This window comes from Corythoichthys intestinalis, chromosome 17 (assembly GCF_030265065.1).
Source record: "Corythoichthys intestinalis isolate RoL2023-P3 chromosome 17, ASM3026506v1, whole genome shotgun sequence".
Taxonomy (NCBI): Eukaryota; Metazoa; Chordata; class Actinopteri; order Syngnathiformes; family Syngnathidae; genus Corythoichthys; species Corythoichthys intestinalis.
In genome coordinates, this window is record NC_080411.1 from 44,955,736 (window position 1) to 44,972,102 (window position 16,367).

A 16,367-nucleotide genomic window follows, 5' to 3' on the forward strand; every position below is an offset into this window, starting at 1 on the left:
TGTGTGATGATCAGTAAACATTGTTCAACAAATAAAGCATGAAAAAATCATTTATATGTTGTATATTTGACAAAATAATCGCGTTTCCAAAGTTTGAGCCTGAAAGGGGACGAACCCGGAAGTGATACGTCAAACCGAGAACAGCGATGGCAGCGCTCCATACGGCCGCCATCTCGAAAAGCAACATTTCAAACACACAAAGAAACTTTAATTTTTTTCGTGTCGATATCCGATTTTCAATGCACAGCGCCAGTTTGTTACACTAATATGAGTCATATTACCCATATAGTGTTGAATGGTACTAACCACGTAGGATGTATAATGTCATTATGAGTTTGCACTTTCACTGAACTCAATAGTTGTTTTGCATTCCACCTACTGCAGCTTCCCCAAAATTCTAGAAGTATCCTTGCGGAAAGACCTCCTGAATTGAACAGCTTCTGAACCATTTCCAAACGAACTCCAGGGTTAGGTGTTTAAGTCGACTGTTGAGCTCCGGGTTTATTTTAGAGTTAAAATGGCCACTGTGTTTGTTAATGCTGATTAGATTCCACTTTGTGCATTGTAAAAGATGTAGAAGATACTGTTAGAGTACAGTTTAAAAAGGGTGAGGAATAATGTCCATAATTTCAATTTCAACATATAGATTTTCGAAGTTCAATGAATGAATGGCTAATATACAGGTTACAAACGATTTCTGTTCCTATGCTGGCGACGTAACCCAAGACCAGACAAACATGGCGGAGGTTCCCTGATGTTTTGGGGTTGTTTTGCTTCCTCTGGCACTGGACTGCTTGACTGTGTGCATGGCATTATGAAGTCTGAAGACTACCAACAAATTTTGCAGCATAATGTAGGGCCCAGTGTGAGAAAGCTTGGTCTCCCTAAGAGGTCATGGGTCTTCCAGCAGGACAATGACCCAAAACACACTTCAAAAATCACAAAAAAATGGTTTGCGAGAAAGCACTGAAGACTTCTAAAGTGGCCAGCAATGAGTCTAGACCTCAATCCAGATCCAGATCTGAAAATGGCAGTTTGGAGAAGGCACCCTTCAAATCTTAGAGAGCCGAAGCAGTTGGCCCAAGAAGAATGGTCTAAAATTCCAGCAGAGCATTGTAAGATACTCATTGACGGATGCCGGAAGTGGTTGTTAGCAGTTATTTTGTCTAAAGATTGTGCTACCAAGTATTAGGCTGATGGCGCCAATACTTTTGTCCGGCCCATTTTTGGAGTTTTGTGTAAAATGATAATGATTCCCCCCCCCCCCATTCTCTTTAGTGATTTTTGATTGCAAGCAAAATAAATGAAAATATTACTACCAAAGCATTTCTAATTGCAATCATTTTCTGGGAGAAATTTAGCATGATCTGACAGAATTGCAGGGGTGCCAATACTTTTGGCCAGCAGTGTAGCTGTGAGAAAATCCCTGAACAAGTTTTTGGCATGAGTTCCATTTAAGGCCAGTGTAGTCACTTGTGGTTTTCCAGTTGTATCAATTAGGTCAGGAACATAGACCTCATTAAATCCCCTATTATTTTTGGTGCCTGTTGTTTCTTTTCAGTTGGAATAAAAACTTAACCAATGGGGTGATTCCAACTTCACTGATAATGGAGTAATACAAAAATCATAGTAGGAATTAAGCCACCACAATATACTGTTTCAACATCGCCATCGCAATGTGCACATGCGCAATAGTCACATCGCGGGATGTGCAATTTTGTGTTTTTTTTTTTTTTACATTTAAACTTTTGTTTTACTTCATAAAACCAGCAAGTGTGCAGCTCCTGGATCTCTTTTATATACAGCAAGCCTGGATTAAACGGCATTATATAAAATAGGGATGTCCCCGAGCCGATCACGTGATCGGAAATCGGGCCGATCGCGCCATTTTTCAGAGGATCCGAAGGGAGGGATTTTAATTAAAAAAAAAATATTAATGTTTTTCTATTTCATGCTCGTGCAGCGCCGCATCCTCTCACCCTCCCTCATGCTAAGCAGTGCGACCAAACTGGTCACCAGTGTAGCCGGTGTTTGGTACTTAACGTTAACGATGATTGACAGGTTTGTAGCTTTGAACTGGCCAGAAAAGCCTCGGTAGCTCTACGATCAAAGGCACAAATGTGTTAATCATTGTTAAAAGTCTGAAGTGTACTTTGTCAACACATTCATTGTGTAAGTGAGAGGCTGTTCTCGGCAGCATGAGTGTCAAAGCGTGGGTAAATTTGAGTGGACTCATTCAATGAAGCATTTAATAAAGACAAGCATTTTCTACGTTATTGTTGTTTAAAAATAATTCACATAATGAAGGCGGCATAGTGGGACAGTGGTTAGCACGTCCAACTCACAGTTTTGGATCGTGGGTGCAATTCCATTCCTGTATGGAGTTTGCATGTTCTTCCCGTGCCTGCGTGGGTTTTCCCTGGGTTCCTGCCAAATCCCAAATAACCGTGCACGGTATGCTGATTGAACACTCCAAATTGTTCATAGGTGTGAGCGTATCCTTGAATGGTTGTGTCTACATGTGCCCTGCGACGGCCTCCGCCTTCTGCCGGGAGTTAGCTGTGATAAGCTCCAGCACGCCCACGACCCTCGTGAGGATAAGCGGTTCAGAAGATGAATGAATGAAGGAATTATATGAATGTTATGGAGAGTGATTAAAAGTATGGCGTTAAAGATGATGCAATGAAAAATGTGGGTGAGCCTACATTTTGTACTGGTGCACCTTAAGAAAAAGGTGCAACCAATGCAAAAAGTAAGTCGTGGAGCCTTGGCAATGCATATTGCAGTCTTAATTTTTTCTAACATCTTTCAGGCCTATCCCAAGTTATTTGGTGAAAAAGTTTCTAGTTTTAATATTGCAATATCACATACCCTCAAAAGATTGCAACGATAGTTTTTTTCCAATATTGTTCAGGCCTAGTGTGAATGTCAGAGTTGTTTGACTTTTCTGCAGCAATTTCTTTCTTAACATTGGTCTGTTTGCAAACATTTCTAGTGTTTGGAGAAGTTTCCAGTGATCCAGCACTTCAAATTTGGCACCCTGCTGTCGATCCAGCCATCAAAACCTTGATGAATTCAAGGATTACGACGGAATGACCAAAGTCCCAGCACATCAAATCAACTGTTTTCCCTTTTGTCGAACATCGTCTCGTAGAGCGCCGCAGATCTGGACACAAGCACCGTTCTCCCCAAACGTACTCATTAAGGCTCGTTCGACACCCCCTTTTGAAATGCAATTTGAGTGTTCGGAGCACACGATGACAGCTCCAAACTTCCACATGCGTCAGCACAGATGCACGCTGTCACAGAACATTTATGAAATTCAAACTTGGTCATTGCTGTTGATTTCCAGGGTAACCAAATTGGAAGTATAAGGGTGTGAGGTCCTTCACTGGTGCGCTCTCAACGACATCCAGATGTTTGAATCATGAGCAAAGGATTTTGCTTGCGTTCATGTAAGAGCTGCCAGTTTGTGGCCCGAGCAGTCAAGTTGTGTATTATTTGTGAATAGGTTGAAACCGTCCATGTGTTATGGATTTTTATTTCAAGAGGATTGTTCTATTATTGTTGAATTTATATCCTGAATGAACTATGGATCAGAGCGAATGAACTGGTTTTTTTTTTCCAAATCTTCAGATTCGTGGCTGTAATGGTCAAGGTAAAAGGAGAATTTACTTAATAGTTTGAATATACAAGTATAATTAAAATCTATATATATTTTGGGTACTTTTATTTAAGTGCTTATAAAGCCAAATATTTGCATCTCTTTCTGTCACCGTTTAAAGCACAGTAAATAGTCATTAATACAAAGATATCATTGTTTTTGCTTTTTTTTTTTCCCCCCTTTTTTTTTGGGATGAAACGAATAATGTGCATGTCTTCACGAGTCTGTTTTGGATACCAATGTCTGATAAAATTATATTGCCAACGTTCTTGAATGACGCCATCTTGTCTGTTTAGAAATGAAAAGGGTTAACATTTGCAAGACCGTGTGTTTCTTCTGCTTATTTTTACATGAACTATCCTGAATTAATAAACGTTTGTGTCTGCACCTTATGTCATTTGACTGGATGGAGTTTAAATGCATTGCTCAAAAACTAAAGGAAACACTAACACATTGTAGATATGAATGAATGAAATATTTGTATCAAATACTTTGTTCTTTCCATAGTTGAATGTGCTGACAACAAAATCACATAGAAATTATCAATGAAAATCAAATGTATCAATCCATGGAGGTCTGGTTTTGGAGTTTTACTCAAAATGAAAGTGGAAAAACATACCCCGGACTGATCCAACTTTGATGTGATGTCTTTTTAAAAAAAGTCAAAATGAGGCTCAGCAGAGTGTGTGTGGCCTCCGTGGGCCTGTATGACCTCCATACAATGCCTGGGCATGTTCCTGATGTGTGAGAAGCCACCTGGCGGTGCCAGATGGACCTAAACATAATTTTCCAGATGGGTTCTATTGGGTTTAGGTCAGGTAAATGTAGGGGCCAGTCAATGTTATCAGTTCCTTCTTCCTCCAGGAACTACTTGCATTCTCCAGCCACATGAGATTGGGCATTGTCATGGACCAGGAAAAACCCAGGTCCCACTGCTCAAGTGTAGGTTATGACAGTAGGTCCAAGGATTTCATCCCAATATCTAATAGCAACCAGGGTGCTATTATCTAACCTGTCGAGATCTATCTGTCCTTCCAGGGATATGCCTCCATCACTGACCCACCACCACACCTGTCATGCTGAATGATTTTGCAGGCAGCATAACTTTCTCCACGGCATCTCCGGACCCTTTCACGTCTTGCGCATGTGCTCAGGTTGAACCTGCTTTCATCAGTGAAGTGGCGTAGTTGCAATTTCTGGTGGTATATGGCCAATTCTGATCAAGGTCTGCGGTGCCGGGCAGTGAGCACGGGGCTCACTAAAGGACGTCGGCCCTTAGGCCATCCTCATGGAGCCCATTTCTGGTTATTTCATTTATTCATTCAACATTCACACCAGTGGCCAGCTGGAGGTCATTTTATAGGGCTCTGGCAATGCTCATCCTGTTCCTCCTTGAACAAAGTTGCGGTTACCGATCCTGCTGAGGGTTTAAGGACCTTCTATGGCCCTGTCCAGCTTTCCTGGAGTAACTACCTGTCTCCTGGTATGTCTTACAGGCCTCCAGGTTGCTCCTCAGACTGATCAGGAGCTCAATGATGCCCTGGTCCAGATATGGGAGAAGCTCACCTAGATGTACATCTGCAGCCTCATCAGGATCATTCCCAAGTAATGTAGGGAGGTCATACAAGCACACGGAGGCAGGGGTGCTGGGAGTCACTCACAGCAGGGGGTGCTGAGGATATTTTTAGTGTTTCCCCTATCCAAAAACAGCGGTTTGGGTCCAAATTTGTCTCGCTCGCAAATTTTCTTCAAACAAAGTGTGCACAATGGCAGTACACACGCATGCTGGATAGTCTACGTACTTCTACTAGGCTATTACAAAGACAGCGTTCTCTGACCTAGTGGAGAAGTATCCTTTTTGACTGAATGTTCCAGCCAAGAACATATGAAATAATACGTTGAAAGTGACCGTTGTTTTGTTTGCTTGTTTGTTTCCCGTTATTTTTTAGGCTTAACGTCTTTAGTAGAGCAAACTGAAAGTCCACTCACATTTTTGGCGGTGCTCTCCGGCGTTTCGTGGTCCACATCTTCAATCCTTGCTTCTCGCTCAGTAGTTGCAGTCTAGGTTTGAAAAAATTACGTACATCCATCTTGCTTCATCTGTCCTCAAGTGTTTTTTTTTTTTTTTTGTGTTTTTTAATGGGCTAAGCAACGCAAATACCTGTCTCTAAGGTGCTGGTCACATTATCGGTTTGAAAAATAATTTTGACCCATTATAAAAAAAAAAAAATGTTGTTTGTTTTATTGCTTTACAACTTTTGTTGAAAACATTTTGGTGTTATGGTGTTATACTTGTATAGTGCCTTTCCACTTTTCAAGGCCCTCAAAGTGCTTTACACTACATCGCCATCCACCTACTGGGGGGTGTAGGTGGGTTTCAGTATCTTGCCTAACTATACTTAGATGAGTTCATCAGGGCAGAGAATGGAACCAACAACCTTTGAGTTGGGGGACATACTCTACCACTGAGAAGTATAACACCACAAGTATAACATTATTTACCACTACCGTTTTACCGGCAAAGTCTTAATTTTAGGGCTGTCAAAATTATGCGTTAACGGGCGGTAATTAATTTTTTAAATTAATCACGTTAAAATATTTGACGCAATTAACGCACATGCCCCGCTCAAACAGATTAAAATGACATCAGCAGTGCAATGTCCACTTGTTACTTGTGTTTTTTGGAGTTTTGTCACCCTCTGTTGGCGCTTGGGTGGGACTGATTTTATGGGCTTCAGCACCCATGAACATTGTGTAATTATTGACATCAACAATGGCGCGCTACTAGTTTTTTTTTTTTTTTTGATTGAAATTTTTACAAATTTTATTAAAATGAAAACATAAAGAGGGGTTTTAATATAAAATTTCTATAACTTGTACTAACATTTATCTTTTAAGAACTACAATTCTATCCATGGATCGTTTTAACAGAATGTTAATAATATTAATGCCATCTTATTGATCTATTGTTATAATAAACAAATACAGTACTTATGTACCGTATGTTGAATGTACATATCCATCTTGTGTCTTATCTTTCCATTCCAACGATTAATTAATTTTTAAGCTGTAATTAACTCGATTAAAAATTTTAATCGTTTGACAGCCCTACTTAATTTTAAATCCGCATATTGGAAAGTCAACTATATGCAATGACATTTTCAGCCACCAGGGAGGGACCCCCCCCCCCCCCCCCCCAATCTCCGCGTATGACTCCACGGTCTAAATCTGCAATTAACTTTTCCTCGCCGAGGACTATAATTAGGGTTGGGCATCGTTTGAAATTGAATGATTCAGGTTCCGATTCCACGTTTCGATTCCGGTTCCAAACGATTCTCGATTCCGATTCTTTTAAGAGGCAGGGTTAAAAAAAAATTAAATAAAAAAAAAAAGATTAAATGAACTTCTCACAGGGCTGATTTTAATTTGTATATAAATATCAGTCTCTGAATTCGGGCAATTTTTCTCCACTTGCCAGTCAGCGCATCAAAACGAGAAATTGAAATTTAAAATTTGAATGATTCTGGGAGCATCGGACTGTTAGAACTGGTTCCCATCGATAGTCGATGCCCAACCCTAACTATAATAGAACTACAATCATAATCATCTTCTTCTTTTTTTTTTTTTTTTTTTTTACCTCGAATTTTAGAAAATGCCAGTGTTTTTGTAAGACAAACATTGCTAATTCGTTTTTTGCACCATGTTAACACCTCCTCTGTCAACAGTTAAATGTCCTTGACCATGTTATTAACAAAGAAAAAAAACATACATTTAATCCCCAAATTACTATTATTATTATTATATTATTATTATTATTATATACTATTATATTGTGATTATTAATCACGCTATTGTTTCAATGTGTTTATTTTTTTAAATTTATTTTGGACCAAAAAAAAAAAAAAAACAATAAATCAAAACACTTTTTTTCTCCCCAACACCAGGGGCGCTATAGCATCCTCAGCACCCCACTTTCCGCGCCACTACTTGGAGGCCACACTCACACACAGCCTCATTTTGACCTGTTTAAAGGACATTACATCAAAGTTGGATCCGCCTGTATTGTGTTTTTCCACTTTCATTTTCGGTATAACTCTAAATCCTGACCTCCATGGGTTGATACATTTGATTTTCATGGAAATTTTTGTGTAACTTGGTCATCAGCACATTCAACTATGGAAAGAAAGAATTTAATAAGAATATTTCATTTATTCAGATTGCAACATGTTACGTTAGTGTTCCCTTTATTTTTTTTTAGCAGTGTATATAGGCAGCAGTGACAAATGCTGGTCTGTCAATGAGGTGAGGCTCAAATGTGTCCACCTGTTAGTGCTATGGAAAGAAACTAGGGTGCCAGAAGTCAAGTCTCCAAACACAAGCAGCTACATTAAAAAAAAAAAAACACACCAGAAATAGAAGCTCAGTTTTTCGCGAGTCATTTTTAAGAAAGCAGGTGTAGTTCGTGTTTTCTCATGTCTTCCTTGTGAGAAGAAAAGGACAAGCAAATGGCTGAAAGCAATCAATCGAGCAACAGTAAAAGAAGACGGTTCCATGGACCATTCTCGCCAGTGGGAACCTAAATCCAGGCACATTTACGTTTGCATTTTATTACTGGTGAGTAAACTTTAATCGATTTTTTTTGCCCCAATTAGCTGCTAGGATTCAATAGACTAGGCAGTGGTTATTATTATTATAACCGACAACTCGCAAAGCGTTATTTTTCTTTTGCCGAGAACTGCTCTGATCGGTCAATCGGTATATTTTTGGCCTGGTGGGAATTGGTTATTTTGCCGTGACATGTTCACGAGTAAATAACGCTTGGAGGCGAATTACCGGTTACGGCAGAAATGATCACTCTATATATACTACCAGTTTTCTTAGTTCCACACAGTACATATTCCACGTAATTGATAAAGGTCAACTTACTAGGTGACTTTATGAGGTAGTTGTAGATGTTTCCGAGCTCCACTGCAGGCAATTCCTTTGGATTGTTTATCCAGCTATCAGCTGCGACTTTGTATGGGCAGATTTGCAGGCCAATACACACTAATTGTAAGTTGTATCGCCTCCTCGCGTCTGTTGGCAGTGACTCGTGATAATAATAAGTCATGTTTAAAACATTTTTTTGAAAAACACAGCTGAAATATATGAATTTCAGACGTTTGTCTACGGATGGTTACCTGTGCGTGCCCCTATTTTAAAAATGGCGACACGTTGCTATGCGAGATGACGTCATCGTGAAATCACGCCGACTGCAAGAATAAGTACATAGATGAATGGAAAAATAAAAAATAACCCCGCAAAAAATTAATGCAGCCAGTGTCCTACTTGCGCTGGCTGGTGTTATGCCAAAAAACAGCCGCTCCGTGTTAAATGTCCCCCCTGACGGGAGCACCCACATGTCACTCGTACAAACAGCTTTTGTTTACCAATCGCTGGACACGGAAACGACTTTCTTGTACCGTGAATATGTATTATTTTACTCTGCTTGAACTAATAAATCTTGTACTGTGAATATGTATTATTTTACTCTGCTTGAACTAATAAATCTTGTACTGTGAATATGTACAGTGGGGCAAATAAGTATTTAGTCAACCACCAATTGTTCAAGTTCTCCCACTTGAAAAGATTAGAGAGGCCTGTAATTGTCAACATGGGTAAACCTCAACCATGAGAGACAGAACGTGGGAAAAAAACAGAAGATCACTTTGTTTGATTTTTAAAGAATTTATTTCCAAATTAGAGTGGAAAATAAGCATTTGGTCACCTACAAACAAGCAAGATTTCTGGCTGTCAAAGAGGTCTAACTTCTTCTAACGAGGTCTAACGAGTCTCCACTTGTTACCTGTATTAATGTCAACTGTTTTAACTCATTATTGGTATAAAAGACACCTGTCCACAAGCTCAGTCAGTCACACTCCAACCTCCACGTTGGCCAAGACCAAAGAGCTGTCGAAGAACACCAGGGACAAAATTGTAGACCAGCACCAGGCTGGGAAGACTGAATCTGCAATAGGTAAAACGCTTGGTGTAAAGAAATCAACTGTGGGAGCAATTATTAGAAAATGGAAGACATACAAGACCACTGATAATCTCCCTCGATCTGGGGCTCCATGCAAGATCTAACCACATGGCGTCAAAATGATAACAAGAACGGTGAGCAAAAATCCCAGAACCACAAAGGGGGACCTAGTGAATGACCTACAGAGAGCTGGGACCACAGTAACAAAGGCTACTATCAGTAACACAATGCGCTGCCAGGGACTCAAATCCTGCACTGCCAGACCTGTCCCCCTGCTGACGCTAGTATACGTCCAGGCCCGTCTGCCGTTCGCTAGAGAGCATTTGGATGATCCAGAAGAGGACTGGGAGAATGTGTTATGGTCAGATGAAACCAAAATAGAACTTTTTGGTAGAAACGCAGGTTCTCGTGTTTGGAGGAGAAAGAATACTGAATTGCATCTAAAAAACACCGTACCCACTGTGAAGCATGGGGGTGGAAACATCATGCTTTGGGGCTGTTTTTCTGCAAAGGGACCAGGACGACTGATCTGTGTAAAGGAAAGAATGAATGGGGCCATGTATCGAGAGATTTTGAGTGAAAATCTCCTTCCATCAGCAAGGGCATTGAAGATGAGACGTGGCTGGGTCTTTCAGCATGACAATAATCCCAAATACACAGCCAGGGCAACAAAGGAGTGGCTTCGTAAGAAGCATTTCAAGGTCCTGGAGTGGCCTAGCCAGTCTCCAGATCTCAACCCCATAGAAAATCTGTGGAGGGAGTTGAAAGTCCGTGTTGCCCAATGACAGCCCCAAAACATCACTGCTCTAGAGGAGATCTGCATGGAGGAATGGGCCAAAATACCAGCAACAGTGTGTGAAAAGCTTGTGAAGAGTTACCGAAAACGTTTGGCCTCCGTTATTGCCAACAAAGGGTACATAACAAAGTATTGAGATGAACTTTTGGTATTTACCAAATTTTTTTTTTTTTCCTCCACATTCTGTCTCTCATGGTTGAGGTTTACCCATGTTGACAATTACAGGCCTCTCTAATATTTTCAAGTGGGAGAACTTGCACAATTAATGGTTGACTAAATACCTATTTGCTCCACTGTATTATTTTTCTCTGCTTGACCTAATAAATGTCATACCTGTGTGATTCTCATTGGGATATGGTTGTGAAAACTTGTAGACTAATACATTTCTTTTCAAAGATGGTTATTTAGCACAGTCCACGATTTGTTACTAAAATACAGTACTTGTATTTTGTGTAATATATTTATTTAAAACTGATTTTACAGTCGTAAATCCATTACTGTAATGCGTGCGAGAAAACAGTTGATGTTTTCACCTCCCGTCAGGGGGACATTTCACGCGGGGTGGCTATTTTTCGGCACAACACTGGTCCCAAGCCCGGAGAAATGCAAAGGGTAAAAAAAAGCCTGCATTGGGGGTGCCCCCTCAAAATTTCTTAGTGCCCACTGTGGTGGGTAAACCTAGATCCGGGCCTGTTCTGAACAAAAGTGGAGCCTGTTATGGCGCATATTTAGTGAATGAAATGTACACACAACAGTATATATACGTATACAGTTTGTATACAGTATACATTATCACATATTTTTTGACATTTTGGGAGAAACTGAGCTTCCCTTGCAGTCTCAGAGCAATCACCACTGATAGGCAAAGCTTTTTAATGTTTGTTTTATTTTGAATTTGTCAATGTATCATATTTGAGCTATTTTTAAATTACTAGATGAAGCCATTGTTTTTGTATTCAACTTTTTAAGTCACTGACACTAATAGACGACCAATCCATTTGCGGGACCTCCCACTTGAATTGGATTGGGCGTCTAACTTATTTCAATTTACAGCAGAAGGAAAAGAGCCACATGATTTGACGTCCATCATCGTCAATGGCACTCAAAGCATTAATTCGCCATGGGGAAACTTTCTTTTTGACAGAGCAGAATTGACAAGTCCAATGTGGGCGCCTGGTGAAAACAAGCGAACAAACAGCCCGACCTAAACATGCAGCATTTGAGAACTGCAAAAATGGAAGGAAAATGTGTTGTAATTTATGGTGTTTGGACCTGTGTGTTTTTTATTTGTCATTTTTAACAAGTGTGACTTCTATAACCAAACAATTGCAACGCAAATCCACAATTCTTGTGTCGGAGCTTATTTTTTTCCCCTCACACAATGAGCCCTTTTAAAGATGGAGGTGGAAATCCCCACACATGTTGGCTGTTAGACCGCAGTGAGTAGCAAGCAGTCCAAAGATTACTATAGGACTCAACCAGTGAGCAACACTTGTCTAATGGTTGGTAATGTAATAGAACTCATTAAATGTTCTTTTTTAGGCGAGTTTCCACAGATGAGATGTTTTATAAGAGAATCACAAACACTTTCCTAATGAGTCAAAGAAAGCAGAGATGAATTCAGTAGTGACCTCATTGTACCACGTCTTTTACATGTACAGGTCTATATCAAGATATGAAAGGTTCCCATTAAAAATTCATTTTGTGTGCATTTTTTGTGCTTCATATTACAAAACCTTATTCAGCCATAGACTTCATAATGATATTGACAGGACACATTCCACAGACACTGCACTACCCCTCCAAGTAGAGGGCCACCCCACACGTGTTATTCAACACACGCAGCGATCCAATGCAGGATTTAGGTTAAAAAAGTATGAAAGCTGTACCGCATACAAACACGAAGGATAATCTCAGGAGTTATTTGTTTGAGGATTCATGGTAATTATTATACTTTTCGTACCATGCATGCATTTTGAAATGTGAAAAAAATCAATGGGAGAAATGAACCACTACGGCATTGGCATCATACTTCGCTATAGTTACGTAAAATAAATGCTAACTGCCCGTTTTTTTTTGGTTTTTTTTTACAAAGAATCAAAACTGTTTTATGTCCATATCTATAAAGAATTCAGGGATTTAAGCATTTATTCAGAAGAATTTTCAATGTAAAAAGCTCTGTGTGGTGATAAGGCAGCGCTACAGTGGCTTAAAGACTAACAGCACATTCGACATATTTACGTAGAATAAATGCTAATTGCCCGGTTTTGTTTTGTTTGTTTTTTGCTTTCAACCAAGAATTGAGACTGTTTTACGTCCATATCTATAAAGAATTCAGGAATTTACACATTTATTCACAAGAATTTTCAACATAAAATGTTCTTTGTTTGTGTTTCCACTTGGCCAGCTTTGACGGAAATAGGCCCTTTATTAATCGACCCATCTCCCGTCAGCATCATTATGAATTCTATGATTCAGCATTTGAAAATTAACAGTAATGTGATCGATGATTCCCGCACACAGGAATTTTTAAAGTCGGGTCATAAATGTGCCATTAAATCCCAATATGCCCAATTTGTCAGAATCTTTCCCATCATGCTCAGTACCATGATCCTGCTCTCTTATTGGCCTATTGTTGGTGTCACTTTCGCTTTCTGACATCACCTCACTCAAAAGGTAAGGTTCCACTTTTTTTTTTTTTTGTACATTTTGTTCTATTATCTACTTTTTTGCAGTTATCAACCATTAAACTAGATCAGGGGTGGGCAATTCATTCCACAAAGGGCCGCAGTGGGTGCGGGTTTTTGTTCATACCCATCATGAGGACAGCCTTTCACCAATCTGGTTTCTTACAAGTGCAATCAGTTGATTGCAGTCAGGTGCTCCTTGTTTCCACTGAAACCTCATTGGTTATACTGTGTGTGCTGAATCAGTTGGAACAAAGACCAGGACCCACTGCGGCCCTCGAGGACCGGTTTGCCCACCCCTGAACTAGATATATGGCATGATTCAAATGTATTTGGCTCTTGCCTGATTCTGGTTTTACCCTTATTATAAAATTTACTGTGGTGTTTTAGTAGATCTTGAAATGAATGCGATTCATTATACAAAATCATGAGCCACTCCGGAATGAATTAATTACATATCTTGAGGTACCACTGTACTTACAAAGTCAGGAATTAAACCTTTAGTTGCTCAAAACTTATAACCGAATTTACATGTTTAAATCTTAGCCAAACAGCTCTTTCCACTTGCATACTGCTTTTCTAAGCACTTCGAGATGGTCACTGATGTTGAGGGTCTAACCCACAAACTCAGGTTGACATCCATTCTTCCACCTCAGCCACGCCACCTACAGTTTTCTTTCTTTCTGAAGCGTCACAATCTGATGATCTAATATTTCAGTTACCACTTAAAATGTATTATGGCTAGCGAGAATTCTGGTGTCTACACATCTGAGAAGAATAAGAATTTCTTTGCCTTGTTTGAAAGAATGTTAGGAATGGGGTAGCTGCATTGACTTGGGCAGACATGTCAGGTCTTGAAACAGTGACTTCAAGAGGAGAAAGCTTCTGAAATAGAATAGCCAAGAAAACTCAAAATGTTGTTTGACAGTTTGAGTATGTTCAGCTTTTTTTTTTTTTTTTTTTTTTTTTTTTGTACTTTTTACTTTTGTTTTACTTTGTCTAAAGTTGATTAATCGTCGTCCTTTTGTCAAAGATGGACCTGGCCACAATGGGTGGCCGGTGTATCCACAGACTGTCTTAATGCAATTTATGAAGGAAGCATGTTCAACAGTGTAGTTTAAGAAAAAAAGGGTAATAGATAGAGTAAAAAAACGAATACTACAGTTTTTTTTTTGTTTTTTTATTCCTATCTCACCAATGGGCTCAATGGCATTGTTACGGTCTCTTAGGGCTCTAAGCAAGAAATCCCTGGGGCCCCCACCCCACCTGTGCACGCGGCAAAATGTGTTTTTTGCACACATAAGTGCTCAATAAATATGTAAACCATGTATGAGGCCACATCAAAAGAAAAGAAAATTAATAGACCATAATTGTAAAACAATAGAAAATGCTTAAAGGAGAAATGTGACGCACTCCAAAAATCACATAATTTTGTTTTTTTCTATGATACCGTATTGGCCCGAATATAAGACGGCCCTGATTATAAGACGACAAATGATTATAACAATATATTTGAGAGAAAAAGCATGTTGTTTTGCCTCATTCAAATCTTAATATCTGAACATTTAAGTACGTAAACTAAAGTGCAATCACATTCGTAAATGAATGGCTTCTGGTTTATGAAATGTAAATAAACCAATCTATTGTGATAAAACAACAAAATTGCAATAACTGCATTACCATCAAAGTGAAGTCTAACTGCAACTGTAGTCTTGAAGCAAATGTGAATAAGGAAAAACATTGCAATAAAATAATGCAAACTGGTTAAACTTGAAAGTAGCTGAGATCTGTCATAACAGAACATCGCTTCAATTATCTCTGACGCCATCTAGCGTCGTGAATGGGTATAACGTCTAGACCAAGAATATAAGAAGACCCCCACTTTTTCAGTCTTATTTCAATGCAAAAAACACCGTCTTATATTCGGGCCAATACGGTAATATAGTGTATGTCGAAATAACCTGTCACCGTCCATTAAATATTTTCCGTACTTGCTAAAGAGAAGTTGATTTTACTTGCCCACGCTGCGGGACTTCCGAAGACACCCGGCCAATTCAATGGCGTGGCTAAACACTGTTTGCTAGCATGTGTTACGTCACAATTGGGACTGTGCATTTAAACAGGAGAATCTCCTGCAGAGGACGTGATCGCTGATGGTAAAGTTGAAGAAATCGACGTTAATCAGAAAAATTTGTTCTCATCTCCTAAAAACCCTCCTCCTGAGACAAACATTATTTGATGTTGGAAACAAATTCAAATTCAAAATAAAATAAACATTTAAAAGCTTTGCCTATCAGTGGTGATTGCTCTGAGACTGCAAGGGAAGCTCAGTTTCTCCCAAAATGTCAAAAAATATGTGATAATGTATACTGTATACAAACTGTATACGTATGTACAGTGGGGAGAACAAGTATTTGATACACTGTCAATGGGTTTTCCCATTGGCAGTGGGAAAACCCAAATAGTGTGGGGAGAACAAGTATTTGATACACTGCCAATTGGCAGTGTATCAAATACTTGTTCTCCCCACTGTATACTGTTGTGTGTACATTTCATTCACTATCATGAATATCAAAATATCACTATCAAAATATTCGATATGCGCCGTAACACGCTCCACTTTTGTTCAGAACAGGCCTGGATCTAGCTTTACCCACCAGAGTGGGCACTAAGAAATTTTGAGTGGGGCACCCCCAATCCAGGCTTTTTTTTTTACCCTCGGCATTTCTCCGGGCTTGGGACCAGTGTTGTGCCGAAAAATAGCCGCCCCGCGTGACATGTCCCCCCTGACGGGAGCGCTTATTTAAAACGCTTTATTGAGGTGGAAAACATCAAATGTTTTCTTGCACGCATTACAGTAATGGATTTACGACTGTAAAATCAGTTTTAAATAAATATATTACACAAAATACAAGTACTGTATTTTAGTAACAATTCGTGGACTGGGTCAAATAACCATCTTTGAACAGAAATGTATTAGTCTACAGGTTTTCACGACCATATCCCAATGAGAATCACAAAGGTATGACATTTATTAGGTCAAGCAGAGTAAAATAATACAGTGGGGCAAATAGGTATTTAGTCAACCACTAATTGTGCAAGTTCTCCCACATGAAAATATTAGAGAGGCCTGTAATTGTCAACATGTGTAAACCTCAACCATGAGACAGAATGTGGAAAAAAAAAAAAAAATCACAT

The 16,367-nt window shown here is 39.4% G+C and overlaps 1 protein-coding gene across 1 annotated transcript in view; it reads left to right on the forward strand.

Annotated features, from left to right (window-relative positions):
- Nucleotides 1–9,171, forward strand: part of ptpa (protein phosphatase 2 phosphatase activator) — a 76,159-nt gene extending 66,988 nt beyond the window's left edge. Inside the window, exon 10 of the mRNA XM_057818865.1 lies at nt 2,996–9,171. Within this exon, the coding sequence (XP_057674848.1) occupies nt 2,996–3,070 (75 nt within the window). The 3' untranslated portion in view covers nt 3,071–9,171. The remainder of the gene's footprint in view (nt 1–2,995) is intronic.
- The last annotated feature ends 7,196 nt before the right edge of the window (nt 9,172–16,367 follow it).